At 39.2% G+C, this 16,409-nt stretch overlaps 1 protein-coding gene across 1 annotated transcript; it reads left to right on the top strand.

Moving 5' to 3' along the window:
- Nucleotides 1-3,254: 3,254 nt before the first annotated feature.
- LOC100656832 (olfactory receptor 5D14) lies at nucleotides 3,255-4,256 on the top strand. The gene has a single exon (XM_003422336.3). It carries the CDS (start codon nucleotides 3,312-3,314, stop codon nucleotides 4,254-4,256), a length of 945 nt encoding a protein of 314 aa, XP_003422384.2. The 5' UTR covers nucleotides 3,255-3,311.
- The last annotated feature ends 12,153 nt before the right edge of the window (nucleotides 4,257-16,409 follow it).

Genomic DNA, 16,409 nt, shown 5'->3' with positions numbered 1-16,409 from the left:
GGGCCATAAATCCAGTGAGAATCTCATTATGAGAAGTAGCCAAGGACACAGTCACATGGGGAAGAAGGCCATGTGGAGATGGGGGCAGAACTTGGAGTTATGCTGCTATAAGCCCAGGAACACAAGGAACCATCGGAAGCAGGAAGAGTCAAGGAAGAATTTTCTCCTAATGCCTTCAAAGAGAGCATGTCCCTGCCAGTACCATGAATTCAAACATTTGGCTTCCAGAACTGCAAACAAATTAATTTCTGTTGTTTTAAGCTACGAAGCTTGTGGTGATTTCTTTTGGCAGTCCTAAGAAACTAATACAATAAGTAAACATCAAACTGTAAAACTCAAATTCCTTGATTCACATACTGACATCGTAAATGATTAAAACAAAAAAACGTTCTTCAATCCGACTTAAGCAATATGGGTGTCATAGTTACAGAGAAATTCTGAAAATTATAACTGACTAGGGGTATGTATATAGAAGAATTAGCAATAAGAGCCTGGAGGCACTATCCCTAAACTTCAACCAAGTTCTTTATTCCTTTTTCCCCAAGGCTGCACACATGTTTGTTATCATACAGGAAGTGAAGGTAAACATGATATCACTGAGTGTGAAGACAAAATGTTGATTTTTATGTGACGGTCCTGATGGGTAACCAAGGGAACAAAAATTAAAAATCATAATTATGAATCTCACAGTCTGATGTGTCAACCTTTCTCCTTCCTAACACCAATAGCCTCTTAGTAACATCATTTTAGAAAGAATACCAGCTGCTAAAGACATAGAACCTTAAATGTTGATATCAACCTTCTGATATCATACATATCAGAGCAAAGAAACACACTGAAAGAGACAGAAAAGCAGAAAATGGACATGTAGAGGCAAATGTAAAATAACCAGCATGATAAGATATTAAAACATGTGTTGACTTAATGGATGAATGAGTTAAACCTACTAAATATACCAAAAAAAAAAAAAAAAAACCCATTGCCAGTCAAGTCAATTCTGACTCATAGCGACCTTATAGGACAGGGTATAACTGCTCCACAGGGCTTCCAAGGAACACCTGATGGAATTGAACTGCTAACCTTTTGGTTAGCAGCCAAACTATTAACCACTATGCCACCAAGATTGTTAAAAAAAAAAAAAAAAGCTCCAGATCTTACCATCTTACCAATGTGATTTTAGCACTTAGCAGTGGTTTTTACGCCTCAATGTTTATACGTGTCACCCAAGCTCCTTCTTAAATGTGGGTATGATTGTGTCTCATTCCTAGGACTTCTGATTTGGGCCTAGGAAAGTTCATAACCTAGAATTCTAGGCAATTGTATCACAGATGTGGTAAGAATCTTTGATGTGAGAAATCCTGCCTTAGCTTAGTTTTATTAATTCCATAGGACATTTAGTAATGTGCAAATAAAGCCTGGTAGGCAACTTCATGCTGCAACTTTTCTATGTGATTACAAGGAAATTTCAGTCATTAACAATGGTACAAAGAACCTGGCACTTGCCTTAATTAATTGGCTTGAGACACAGATGCTAGGGATTCCCCAGAGTTGGAGTCCCAAGGGCTGTAGAGGTAGACGTATTAGCTGCAGTGCTCCCGAAACACTCGGCTTACCGAGAAACAGGACAGTGGTGGCCTGTTTCTCTGCAGCAGGTGAGTTGCCTCAGGTTTTTTAATGAACCAGTGAAAACATTATTTTCCTGATGTGATAACTGTGATCTTCTCTGGTTTTTCTTTCAATATTAAGTCACTGTAACTGCTAAGTCCAAGCCCCATCATATTAAAGAGAGAAGTTAATATGGAAATATTTATCTTTATTACCCATTGACAGCAGTTTCACAAAAAAAAAATAGAAAAAGCTTTCTGTTTAAAAATGGATATTTATCCTTATCCTCTTTATAATGCACCTTAAATTGGTATATAAATTTTTCTAAGAATTGAGTTAACAAGCTATAATTCATATGCAAACATAAATTTCTAGTTAGTCCTGTTATAACTCTAATTTGACAAATCTTGGAACCGCTAAAATATATACATACATGCATGTATACATGATACATGTGTGCATGTGTGCATGTACACATGTATGTGTGCATATACATATACATATATATTTATTAGCTGCTGTTGTGTCGATTCCAATTCATAGCAACCCTGTAGGACAGAGTAGAACTGCCCCATATGATTTCTGAGGCTGTAAATCTTTATGGAAGCTGACAAATATATCTTCATCCCATGGAGAAGCTGGAGTTTTGAATTGCTGGTGATTCAGTTAGCACCCGAGCACTTTAACAACTACTCTACTCAAACCAAAACTGAACCCATTCCCATCCAATTGATTTGGACCCATAGCGACCCTATAGGACAAAGTAGAACGGCCCCATAGAATTTCCAAGAAGCAACTGGTGGATTCAAACAGCCCATCTTTTTGGTTAGCAGCCAAACTCAACCACCGTGCCACCTCTACTCTACCAGGGCTCCTCATATATATATATATTTATTTATTTATTTACATAAAATATATGTATAAAATAAACATACATATTTTTTTTTTTATATATAATGCCTGGGTTGTAACAGAAGATAAGCCTTACATCAAGGTAAGCCATAAACCCTAATAAAGTGGGCACTGCACTCATGTCAAAAGGAAGTCATTATCCCCCTTAGCCTCAACCATTGGACAATCAAGGTATTCGAAAGGAGTAGTAGCCTTCATGGAATAAAAAGTGCTAATGAAATTGCACTGCTTTTTTCCTAGGTTCTTTAGTATTTCATTTTCTCCTTAAAATACAAGCATATTCCCTTAAATATTTTAATTGATTTGAGAATACAGGCAAAATATAGCAGCAGTATATTTTATTCTTTGAGACAAACATTTTACATTTTTTTCACAGAATCTCGCTAGCTTATATACTGTATGTATGTCCTATATGTATGTATGTATTTGCTTAGTGTCAGTTATGTGCATTTGATGGTACTATGCAAGGTGTGCATGCAAGAGAAAAGCTAACCTACGTGTAATTATAACTCCTACACACTCAATATCACAAGTATTTCTATGGAAACCCGTATTCTAATATTTCAAAGGGCAATGGAAATTCATAAATGTTTTAGACTTCAGCTTGGTTTGGCGTACACATAGCAGCTATTTGCATAAGGTATGTTCCGCATGGAAAGAACTAGTTCCAATAACTCTTTATTCTCACTTTCTTTTCTCTACCATAACAAAACATATTTGTCATTCACCCCCATAAACCTTCCCCTTTGACAGGAACAACACTCTCCTCCCACCCCTTTCCCTTCAAAGGAAGTATGGTGATGGCTGAAAGAAACCTGAGTGTGGAGACAACCTTTGCCCTCTTGGGATTCACAGATTATCCAGAGCTTCAGATTCCTCTCTTCCTTGTGTTTCTGATCACGTACATTGTCACCGTGGTAGGGAATCTTGGGATGATAGTGATCATCAAGATTAACCCCAAATTTCACACCCCCATGTACTTTTTCCTTAGTCACCTTTCTTTCGTTGATTTTTGTTACTCCTCTATCGTTACTCCAAAGCTGCTTGAAAACTTGGTCATGGCAGATAAAAGCATCTTCTACTTTAGCTGTATGCTCCAGTACTTCCTGTCCTGCACTGCAGTGGTGACTGAGTCCTTCCTGCTGGCAGTGATGGCCTATGACCGCTTTGTGGCCATCTGCAATCCTCTGCTCTATACAGTGGCCATGTCACAAAGACTCTGTGCCCTGCTGGTGGCTGGCTCATATCTGTGGGGGATGTTTGGCCCCTTGGTACTCCTTTGCTATGCTCTGCTTCTAGACTTCTCTGGACACAATGTAATCAACCACTTTTTCTGTGAGTATACTGCTCTCATAGCTGTCTCTAGCTCTGATAAACGCATTCCTCACCTTCTGCTTTTTGGGTTTGCCACCTTCAATGAGGTGAGTACACTACTAATCATTCTCACTTCATATGTTTTTATTTTTGTGACTGTACTAAAAATCCGATCTGCCAGTGGACGTCGCAAAGCCTTCTCCACCTGTGCCTCCCACCTGACTGCCATCACCATCTTCCACGGGACCATCCTTTCCCTCTACTGTGTGCCTAACTCCAAAAACTCTCGGCAGACAGTCAAAGTGGCCTCTGTATTCTACACAGTGGTCAACCCCATGCTGAACCCCCTCATCTACAGCCTGAGGAACAAAGACGTGAAAGATGCCATCTGGAAGTTAACAGGTGCAAAAGTCCTATTTCACTGACCCAAACTCAAAACACGGTTGGAGTCCCAATGAGCAACTGGACCAGAGCCTACAATGCTTCTAAAATCTGTAGGATGTATTTGTACGAGATGTTTATGAATGTTTGTCATGTTAATATATTGTGAATTGAGAAGTTCAAATCCCTTGAATATGCCAAAGAAGTTTAATTCTGGAGTGAACTCCACAGGATTTTGATCCATGGAGTATCTATCTGCTTCTTCAAATTTTCTGAAAACTAACCAAATACTGCAAATCACAATAAAGACAAATAACAATAATAATAATATGATGCTATTATTAATAATAACATATTTCTTTGATGCTTTTTATGTGACAGACACTGAGTTAAGTTTTGACAAACTTTATCACATTTAAGACCCAAGTAATTACATAACATAGCATACTATCAATATCCTGTTTCACATACGAGGAAACAAAAACTCTCAGAGGTTAAATTCCTCAATACTGTATACCCCAATGGTTAAGCACTCAGCCCTAACCCAAAGGTCAGTGGTTCAAACCCACCAGTGGCTCTGTGGGAGAAGAGATATGGCAATCTACGCCTGTAAAGATTAGAGCCTAGTGTTTCAGGAAAAGACAACTTTCAGGGCAGTCAGTGAGACAGAGGCATAATATGCTGACTATGCTATCTAGTTTTAATCTGGATTTCTAGACTAACAGCTGTGTTTTTGAGGAAAAACATGTTTTTCCTTGATGGTCAAAACAAGGATGTGAAACCATATGCCCCGAGGGGTTTTAACCAAGTGACTCTCTGCACCCCTCAGAACACGTGTACTCAGGAAGAGTGCTGTCTGGGTGCTGTTACCAAGATACTTTTGCAAGACAGACAAAGAAAATACATGTAAGCATCCTGTGACCATGATCTAAGCATCCTGTGAAACTATTTGTAGTCACTAACTATATTATTCATAATCAATAACCAACCAGAATGTGGTTATTACAATATTTATTGACTTTCCTGTAATTGCCCTCCCTATGGTTTAGTTCCTCTTTTTACCCCATAAGAATACGTGTATAAAGAACCTGCCCCAGGACTACCTGGTTCCATTTTCAATAAGCTATGGAATTACCTATTTGCAATGGTTTTAAACCCTTAAACCTCTCTGTTTTAACTTGAAGCAGCATTCAAGTTATTTTCTACAATGCTAGGAAGACTTATGGAGCAGTTATAATCTATCCTACAGGGTTCCTAATAATCAAAATTGACACAACAACATTAACAGTAAGAGTGAAATCTCAAAGAAGAATTTATTCTGAAAGACCATTTACTTAATGCAACATAACCTCAAGATGTTCTGGAGAGTACATGCAAACATTTTTACTTCTATGTGTTGTATTCTATGACTTCATAAATCCCTTTCATGATCTGTGGAATACATGGTTGAGCACCTACTTTTTAAGCCTATGGAGTTCTTTGGTGAAGTGGTATACCAGCTTTAGTGCATTTAGCCTCCAGTTGAGTGCCTTTTGAAATATGTGAAACTCAAGAAACCATAGTTGGAGCCTCATTCATTACTATGTAGATTGAGCATTGTATTAGGTGATGCATCCTGAATGTATGAATTTTCTAAACTTGTTACCATTTTTCCTTTATTTCTGTGAAATAAGCCTCCTTACTATATTTCCTGGTTACTGTGTTCTCGTGAGAATGTACTTAACCCAAGAATAAGCTATTCTTAGTTTTCATTAATGACCGAAGACCAGACAAGTTGTGGAGTGATGTCAAAAACATCGTATAGGAAGAAAGCAAAAGGTCACTAAAAAGACAGGAAGGAAAAAAAAGACCAAAATGGATGTCGGAAGAGACTCTGAAACTTACTCTTGAACATCAAGTAGCTAAGTAAGCTGAGAAAGTGATGAAATAAAAGGGCTAAACAGAAGATTTCAAAGGATGGTTCAAGAAGGCAAATTAAAAAAAAAAAAAATTAAAGTAGTATAATAAAACGTGCAAATACCTAGAGATAGAAAACCAAAAGGGAAGAACAAGTTCAGCATTTCTCAAGCTGAAAGAATTGAGGAAAAAATTCAAGCCTCGTGTTGCAACATTGAAGGATTCTGCAGGGAAAATATTAAATGACATAGGAAGCATTAAAAAAGATGGAAGGAATATACACAGTCACTGTACCAAAAAGAATTGGTCAACATTCAACTACTTCAGGAGACAGAATATGATGAAGAATTCATGGTACTGAAGGAAGAGGTTCAAGCTGCAATGAAGGCACTGGCGAACAACAAGGCTCCAGGAAATTGACAAAATACCCATTGAAATATTTCAACAAACAGATACAGTACCAGAAAGACTCACTCTTCTAAGTCAAGAAATTTGGGAGACACTTACCTGATCAACCAACTGGGAAAGATTCATACTTATGCCTATTCCAAAAAAAGAGGATCCAAGTGAATGCAGAAATTATGGAACAATATCATTAATATCACATACAAGTAAAATTTTGCTGATAATCATTCAAAAGTGTTTGTAGCAGTGCATCAACAGGGAACCGCCGGCAATCAAGCCACCTTCAGAAGAGTATACAGAATGAATTACATCATTGCTGGTGTCAGAAGGGTCCTGACTGAAAGCAGAGAATGCTAGAAAGATGTTTTCTTATGTTTTATTAACTATGCAAAGTCATGCAACTGTGTAGATCATAACGAATTATGGACAAAACTGTGAAGAATGGGAATTCCAGAACACTTAGTTGTGCTCATGAGTAACCTGTGCATAGATCAAGAGGTAGTCATTCAAACAGAACGAGGGAATACCTCATGGTTTAAAGTTAAGAAAGGTGCATGTCAGGGTTGTATCCTTTCACCTGCAACTGGTCAAGTGAATGTAACTGACATTTAGAACTACCTTCTTCCACTCCGCTTTCAATATTCCCTTTGCCCTCAGCAAGCACCTCAGCTGGTAGTGGTTCTTTGCCTAGTGGGGTGATACAAATCTTCATTCCAAAAGGGTCTGGACCATTCATAGTCATGTCAGAATTGGGTTGCCATAGTTTTCCTTTGGCTTTAATCACAGGGCATGGTAGTACTAAGAGATGCCCTTACAGATCTCCTGCATTCTAGACATACTCTTCTTTACCTCCATTATGTAATAACAATGCAATTTTCTCTCCTTAATCAGGATCAGTCACACCAGACAATACGGCAACTCCCTTTTTTGCCTATTGATCCACAGGCATAAGGAGAACTAATATGGACAGCTGGCATTCTTAACTTCCAGTTCAATGGGATCAGTGATGTGTCTCCAGGTGGGAGCATTCCTGTCCTGGGGACAGGAAGAAAAAATTTTGTGAGTGGGTCACTAGAGGTAATAGTGAGTGGTGCCACTCCCATTTCCACCCCTGATTCCTGGAACCATAACTCCTGGCTATGGAAGAAACAACACCAAGTATAGGATGCTGGTTAGGAGCATATACAACCTTCTGGGGAATATGGCCTCAACCCTGCAAGGTACGGCCACCTAGCTGGTGTCATAATTGTGTCTTTAGAAGGCCATTCCATTATTCTATTAAGCCAGTTGCCTCAGTTTGATGGGGAACATGGTAAGACCAGTGAATTCCATGAGAACAGGCCCATTGTTGCACTTCATGTGCTGTGGAGTGAGTCCCTTGATCTGAGGTGTTACCATGTGAAATACCAAGACAGTAGATAAGATATTCTGTAAGTCCATGGGTGATATTTTTGGCAGAAACACTGCGTGCAGGGAAAGAAATCCATATCCAGAGTGTCTATTCCAGTAAGAACAAAACACTGCCTTTGCCATGATGGAAGTGGTCCAAAGTAACCAACCTACCACCAGGTGGCTGGCTTATCACCGCGAGGGATGATGCCATATCAGGGACTCAGTGTTGTTTTGTCCTGCTGGCAGACTGGGCACTCAGCAATGGCTGTAGCCAAGTCAAACTTGGTGAATAGAATTCTATGTTTCTGAGTCCATATATAACTTCCATCCCTGCCACCAAGGCCACTTTTTCTTGAGCCCATTGGGAAATGATGGGAGTGACTGGGGAAAAATGAAGACTGTTTTTCACAGAACATGTCTTCCTATCCACTTCACATTAAAATCCTCCTCTGCTGAGGTCAACCTTTGATGAACATTCACATGAGACACAAATATCTTCACTACTTTGGCCCATTCAGATAGGCCTATCTGCATGTCTCTTCCCCATAACTCCTTGTCTCCAATTTTCCAATCATGTTCCTTCCAATTCCCTGACCATCCAGGCAAACCAATGGCCTCAGCCCATGAATCAGAACATAATCAAATGCCTGACCATTTCTCTTTCCAAAATGCAATGGTGGAACAGGAACAAGGTAGACATTTCCGTTACAAATTGGAGGGAAAAAAGGGTAACAGGCACAAAGCAAGCCAGCAGAATACATTACATTAGTTCTCAAGGCTTAAAAATAATCCTCTGTTCTCTGAGTCCATTTATACACTTGTCCTGCACCCCAGACTCTGGGTGTTAGCAACACTGTCTGGATTCTGGGAGGACGTTCCTTGGCCCTGGGCTTTAGCTCCACTTTTCAGGCCCATTGGAACAGCAACTCTGCTTCCTCAACTTTGGGTGGCCTCATTTGTCTAGTCTTTCTGAGTGGTGACACTACCCCCTCAGCCCCGGCAGGCCTCATTCTTCTGCCCCTTGGGCATGGCATCCCTGCCCCCTCAGATTTGGGCAGCACACCTACCTCCATCCTGCTGGGACAAGTGAACAGTGGCCCCACACTCTGGAACCAAGTTGGTGAAGACCTTACTCTTTAAAACCTAAGAAACTGTAACTTCACCCTTTTAGATGCCAGAGGCTAAGGCAATGTTCTCCAGGAGGCTGTATATGCTCTAAGCCAGTGTTCGACATATGATGGTGTTTCTCCCATAGCCGGGATTCACAGTTCCAAGAATCAAGGGGTGGATATAAGAATGGCACTACTCACTATTACACCTCAAGTTTTTAAAAACTCAGACACTACTCGTTTTACTAGAATTCAGATCACGATTTTTGTGAACTGTTACGCCAGTTCATTGAGTTGTCCCAGGAAACTATAGTCCTAAGCCTGAAAACCCAGCAAATCAATGTTGAAAGGTGTTTGGTTATGTGTGTGGAGTATTCATATTTTTGTCTTCAATGAATATATGTGCCTGCACCCACATTTTTGTATTTACACATACCTATGCACTAGTTTTTTTTTTTTTTTTATAGATACCTCTCAACTCAACTCAACAGCGGTGGGTTATAGACACTTCCATCTGTTTTCATGTATGTACACACATATACGTACTCATACATCAGTTTTCCTATATCTAGCATATGTGCTCAAACATTCTTTTTTACTTTGGTTGTAATGTGCTGACTATATTCACATTCAAGGCCACTTTTCTCATCACCGAAAATAGCTAGTCTCTGCTACATAAACCTTATTTTTCCTAACCCCTTCCCTGGTAACCATCAATGAATATTGGTCTCACTATATTTATCTGTTCTTGTCATCTTATAAAGGAAGGACCATACAATATTTGTTCTTATATGCTTGATTTATTTCACTTAGCATTATAACTTCCTGATCCATCCATGCTATAATACGATTCATGGACTCATTTTTCATTATGGTTGCGCAGTATTCCATTGTATGTATGTGCCACAATTTGTTTATCAATGGATTTTTTGTTGGGCAATTCAGTTGTTTCCATTTATTTGCTATTTTGAATAAAGCAGCAATGAACGGAGCTGTGCATATGTCTACTTGTGCCATTATTTTTAAGTTTTTGTGGTACATGCCCCCGACATGTCAGTTTGTCGGACTGTCAGAGCTTGGATATTGCTGTGATGCTGGAAGCTATGCCACCAGTATTCAGATACCAGCAGGGTCATCCACGTCAGACGGGTTTCAGCTGAGCTTCCAGGTTAAGACAAACTAGGAAGCAGGACCTGGCAGACTACTTCAGAACAGAATTAGCCAGTAAAAACCTTATGAATACCAGCAAAACACTTCTGGTATAGTGCCAGAAGATGAGACCGCAAGGTTGGAAGACACTCAGAAGACAACTGGAGAAGAGCTGCCTCCTCAAAGTAGAGTCGACCTTAATGACCTGGAGTCAAGCTTTTGGGACCTTCATTTGCTGATGTGGCATGACTCGAAATGAGAATAAACAACTGCAAACAGCCATTAATATCTGGAGTATGGAATAAGAGAAGTATGAATCTAGGAAAATTGGAAATTGTCAAAAATGAAATGGGATGCATAAACAGCAAAATGCTAGGCATTAGTAACTGAAAAGGTTTGGTATTGGCCAAGTTGAATCAGACAATCATATGGTCTACTATGCTGGGAATGACAACTTGAAGAGGAATGACATTGCATTCATGGTCAAAAAGAACATTTCCTGATCTATCCTGAAGTACAGTGCTGTCAGTGATAGGATCATATCCATACATCTATAAGGAAGACCAGTTAATATTACTATTATTCAAATTTATGCAAAAACCAGAGGCCAAAGATGAAGAAATTGAAGATTTTTACCAGCTTCTGCCGTCTGAAATTGATTGAACATTCAATCAGGATGCACTGATAATTACTGGTGATTGGAATGCAAAAGTTGGAAAAAAAAAAAAAAAGGATAAATAGTTGGAAAATATGGCCCTGGTGATAGAAATTATGCTGGAGATCCTGGGATAGAATTTTGCAAGATCAACGACTTTTTCATTGTAAATGTCTTTTTTCACCAGCATAAATAGCGATGATACACATGAACCTCACAGATGGAATACACAGGAATCAAATTGACTACATCTGTGGAAAGAGAAGATGGAAAAGCTCAATATCATCAGTCAGAACAAGGCCAGAGGTCAACTACAGAACAGACCATCAACTGCTCACATGCAAGTCCAAGTTGAAACTGAAGAAAATTAGAGCAAATCCATGAGAGCCAAAGTACACCCTTGAGTATATGCCACCTGAATTTACAGACTATCTCATGAATAGATTTGACACGTTGAACACTAACGAATGAATAGCAGACAAGTTGTGGAATGACTTCAAGGACACATCCCTGAAGAAAGCAAGAGGTCATTAAAAAGACAGGTTAGAAAGAAAAGACCAAAATGGATGTCAGAAGAGACTCTGAAACTTGCTTTTGAATGTCTAGCAGCTAAAGCAAAAGGAAGAAATGATGAAGTAAAAGAACTGAACAGAATATTTCAAAGGGCAACTTGACAATAAAAAGTATTATACTGATATGTGCAAAGAGCTGGAGATAGAAAAACAAAAGGGAAGAAATCGTTTGGCATTTCTCAAGCTGAAAGAACTGATGAAAAAAATCATGCCTCAAGTTGCAATACTATGGGGAAAATGTAAAATGATGCAGAAAGACTCCAAAGAAGATTGAAGGGATACACAAAGCCATTATACCGAAAAGAATTGGTTGATGTTCAGCTGATTCAAGAGGTAGCATATGATCAGGAACTGATGATACTGAAGGAAGAAGTCCAAGCTGCACTGAAGGCTTTGGCGAAAAACAAGGATCCAATGATTGAGGGAATATCAATTGAGATGTTTGAACAAACGGATGCAGCACTGGAAGCACTCACTCCTCTAACTTTCAAGAAATTTGGAAGACAGCTACCTGACCAACTGACTGGAAGAGATAGATATTTATGCCTATTCCCAGGAAAGGTGATCCAACAGAATGTGGAAATTACAGAACAATATCATTAATACCACACGAAAGCAAAATTTTGCTGAAGATTATTCAAAAAAACAGTATATCGACAGGGAAATGCTAGAAATTCAGGCTGGATTCAGTAGAGCGCATGAAACCAGGGATATCATTGCTGATGTCAGATGGATCCTGGCTGAAATCAGAGAATCCCAGAAGGATGTTTACCTGTGTTTTCTTGACTCTGCAAAGGCATTGGACTGTGTAGATCATAACAAATTATGGATAACACTGCGAAGAATGGGAATTCCAGAACACTTAATTGTGCTCATGAGGAACCGGTATATAGATCAAGAGGCAGTTGTTTGGACATAACAAGGGGATATTGAGTGGTTTAAAGTCAGGAAAGGTGTGCATCAGGGTTGCATCCTTTCACCATACCTATTCAATCTGTACACTTAGCAAATATTCTGAGAAGCTGGACTATATGAAGAAGAACGGGACATCAGGATTGGAGTAAGACTCATTAACAACCTGTGTTATGCAAATGACACAACCTGGCTTACAGAAAGCGAAGAGGACTTGAAGCACTTGGGGATCAAAGACCACAGCCTTCAGTATGGATTACACCTCAACATAAAGAAAACAAAAATCCTCACAAGTGGACCAATAAGCAACATCATGATAAACTGAGAAAAGACTGAAGTTGTAAAGAATTTTATTTTACTTGGATCCATAATCAATATCCATAGAAGCAGCAGTCAAGAAATCAAAAGATGCATTGTTTTGGGTAAATCTGCTGCAAAGGAACTCTTTAAAGTGTTGAAAAGCAAAGACGTCACCTTAAAGACCTAGGTGCACCTGACACAAGCCATGGTATTTCCAATTGCATCATATGCATGTGAAAGCAGAACAATGAATTAGGAAGACCAAAGAAGAATTGATGCTTTTGAATTGTGGCGTTGGCGAAGAATACTGACTATGCTATGAACTCCCAAAAGAATGAACAAATCTGCCTTGGAAGGGGTAGAACCAGAATGCTCCTTAGAAGCAAGGATGGTAAGACTGCAACTTACATATTTGGACATGTTGTCAAGAGGGATCAGTCCCTGGAGAAGGACATCATGCTTGGTAAATTAGGCAGTCAGTGGAAAAGAGGAAGACTCTCAAGGAGATGAACTGACACAGCGGCTGCAACAATGGGCTGAAGCATAACAATGATTGTGAGCATGGCACAGGCACAGGCAATATTTCATTCTGTGGTATATAGGGTCACTATGGGTTGGAATTGACTCGACTGCACCTAACAACAGGGTACATACAGTGGTTAAGAGCTTGGCTGCTAATAAAAGGTCAGCAGTTCAAATCTTGTTTTATTGCACTGGCGAGGACTTCAAGTAGAATGTTGAATAAGAGTGATGATAATGGGCATCCTCGTCTCATTCTCTTTCTGAAAGAGAAGATTCAGGCTTTTTTTCTTTCAGTATAAAGGTGGCTGTTGTTGCTGCATATATGCCCTTAATTACGATGACAAATATCTCTTTTCCTATTTTTCTGAAGCTTTTTTAAATCAGAAAAAGGATGTTGAATTTTATCAAATGCCTTTTTCCATAAATTGATATGATCATGTATTTATTTTCCTTTTTTTTTTATGTTGTGGTTTAAACTGATTTTCTAATGGTGAACCACTCTTGTAATACTAGTACAAAACTCAATTTATCATGGTCTATGATTTTTTTTTTATATGCTGCTTAAGTTTGCTGACTAGAATTTTGTTGAAAAGTTTTGTACATATTTTCATAAGGATATTCATCTGTAATTTTCAGTTTTCGTGATTTCTTTACGTAGTTTGTGTATCAGGTAATGCTGGCTTCATAGAGTTTGGTAGTTTGGTAGTGTTCCTCTTTATTTTTTTAAAATAATTTTTATTGTACTTTAAGTGAAAGTTTACAAATCAAGTCAGTCTCTCACATATAAACTTATACACACCTTACTCCATACTCCCACTTACTCTCCCCCTAATGAGTCAACCCGCTCCCTCCTTCCAGTCTCCCCTTTCGTGACCATTTTGACAGTTTCTAACCCCCTCTACCCTCCCATCTCCCCTCCGGACAGAAGATGCCAACATAGTTTCAAGTGTCCACCTGATGCAAGTAGCTCACTCCTCATCAGCATCTCTCTCCAACCCACTGTCCAGTCCAATCCATGTCTGATGAGTTGGCTTAGGGAATGGTTCCTGTCCTGGGCCAACAGAAGGTTTGGGGACCATGACTGCTGGGATTCTTCTAGTCTTAGTCAGACCATTAAGTCTGGTCTTTTTATGAGAATTTGCGGTCTGTATCCCACTGTTCTCCTGCTCCCTCAGGGGTTCTCTGTTGTGCTCCCTGTCAGGGCAGTCATCAGTTGTGGCTAGGCACCATCTAGCTCCTCTGGTCTCAGGATGATGTAGTCTCTAGTTCATGTACCCCTTTCTGTCTCTTGGGCTCTTAATCACCTTGTGACATTTGTGTTCTTCATTCTCCTTTGATCCTGGTGAGTTGAGACTCATTGATGTATCTTAGATGGCCGCTTGCAACCGTTTAAGACCTGAGATGTCACACTTCAAAGTGGGATGTGGAATGTTTTCTTAATAGAATTTATTTTGCTAATTGACTTAGATGTCCCCTGAAGCCATAAACCCCAAACACATGCCCTTGCTCCACTGACCTTCGAAGCATCAGTTTACTCAGGAAACTGCTTTTGGTCCAGTCCAGTTGTGCTGACCTCCCCTGTATTGAGTGTTGTCCTTCCCTTCACCTAAAGTAGTTATCTACTATCTAATCAGTAAATAACCCTCTCCCACACTCCCTTCCTCAGGCCTCTCATAGCCACAAAAGAATGTGTTCTGAGTTTAAACTATTTCTCAAGATCTTATAATATTGGTCTTATACAATATTTGTCCATTTGCATCTGACTAATTTCACTTAGAATAATGCCTTCCAGGTTGCTCCATGTTATGAAATGTCTCATAGATTCATCACTGTTCTTTATCGATGCGTACCATTCCATTGTGTGAATATACCATAATTTATTTATCCATTCCTCCATTGATGGACACCTTGGTTGCTTCCAGCTTTTTGCTATTGTAAACAGTGCTGCAATAAGCATGGGTGTGCGTATATCTGTTCGTGTAAAGGCTCTTATTTCCCTACAATATATTCTGAGGAGTGGAATTGCTGGGTCGTATGGTAGTTCTATTTCTAGCTTTTTAAGGAAATACCAGATCCATTTCCAAAGTGGTTGTACCATTTGACATTCCCACCAGCAATGTATAAGTGTTCCAATCTCTCTGCAGCCTCTCCAACATTTATTAGTTTGTGTTTTTTGGATTAATGACAGCCTTGTTGGAGTGAGATGGAATCTCATCGTAGTTTTAATTTGCATTTCTCTAATGGCTAATGATCAAGAGCATTTCCTAATGTATCTATTATCGGCCTGAATACCTTCTTTAGTGAAGTGCCTGTTCATATCCTTTGCCCAATTTTTCATTGGGTTGTTTGTCTTTTTGTGGTTGAGTTTTAGCAGAATCATGTAGATTTTAGAGATCAGGTGCTGGTTGGAGATGTCATAGCTGAAAATTTTTTCCCAGTCTGTAGGTGGTCTTTTTACTCTTTTGGTGAAGTCTTTAGATGAGCATAGGAGTTTGATTTTTAGGAGCTCCCAGTTACCTGGTTTCTCTTCGTCATTTTTAGTAATGTTTTGTATTTTGTTTATGCCTTGTGTTAGGGATCCTAACATTGTCCCTATTTTTTCTTCCATGATCTTTACTGTCTTAGTCTTTATGTCTAGGTCTTTGGTCCATTTGGAGTTAGTTTTTGTGCATGGTGTGAGGTATGGGTCCTGTTTAATTTTTTTTTTTGCAGGTGGATATCCAGTTATGCCAGCACCATTTATTAAAAACACTATCTTTTCCCCAATTAACTGACACTGGGCCTTTGTCAAATATCAGCTGCTCATATGTGGATAGATTTATATCTGGGTTCTCAATTCTGTTCCATTGGTCTATGTGCCTGTTGTTGTACCAGTACCAGGCTGTTTCCACTACTGTGGCTGTATAATATGTTCTCAAATTAGGTAGAATGAGGCCTCCCACTTCGTTCTTTTTCAGCAATGCTTTTCTCATCTGGGGCTTCTTTCCCTTCCATATGAAGTTGGTGATTTGATTTCCATCACATTAAAAAATGTCGTTGGAATTTGTAACAGAAATACATTGCATATAGAGATAGCTTTTGGTAGAATAGACATTTTTACTGTTAATCTTCCTATCCCTGAGCAAGGTATGTTTTTCCACTTATGCAGGTCCCTTTTAGTTTCTTGAAGTAGTACCTTGTAGTTTTCTTTGTGTAGGTCTTTTACGTCTTTGGTAAGCTTTATTCCTAAATATTTTATTTTCTTGGGGGCTACTGTGAATGGTATTGATTTGGTGATTTCCTCTT

The sequence above is a fragment of the Loxodonta africana genome, chromosome 7 (assembly GCF_030014295.1).
Source record: "Loxodonta africana isolate mLoxAfr1 chromosome 7, mLoxAfr1.hap2, whole genome shotgun sequence".
NCBI lineage: Eukaryota > Metazoa > Chordata > Mammalia > Proboscidea > Elephantidae > Loxodonta > Loxodonta africana.
The sequence above is the reverse complement of the archived record's forward strand: the minus strand, read 5'-3'. Positions and strand labels throughout refer to the sequence as shown.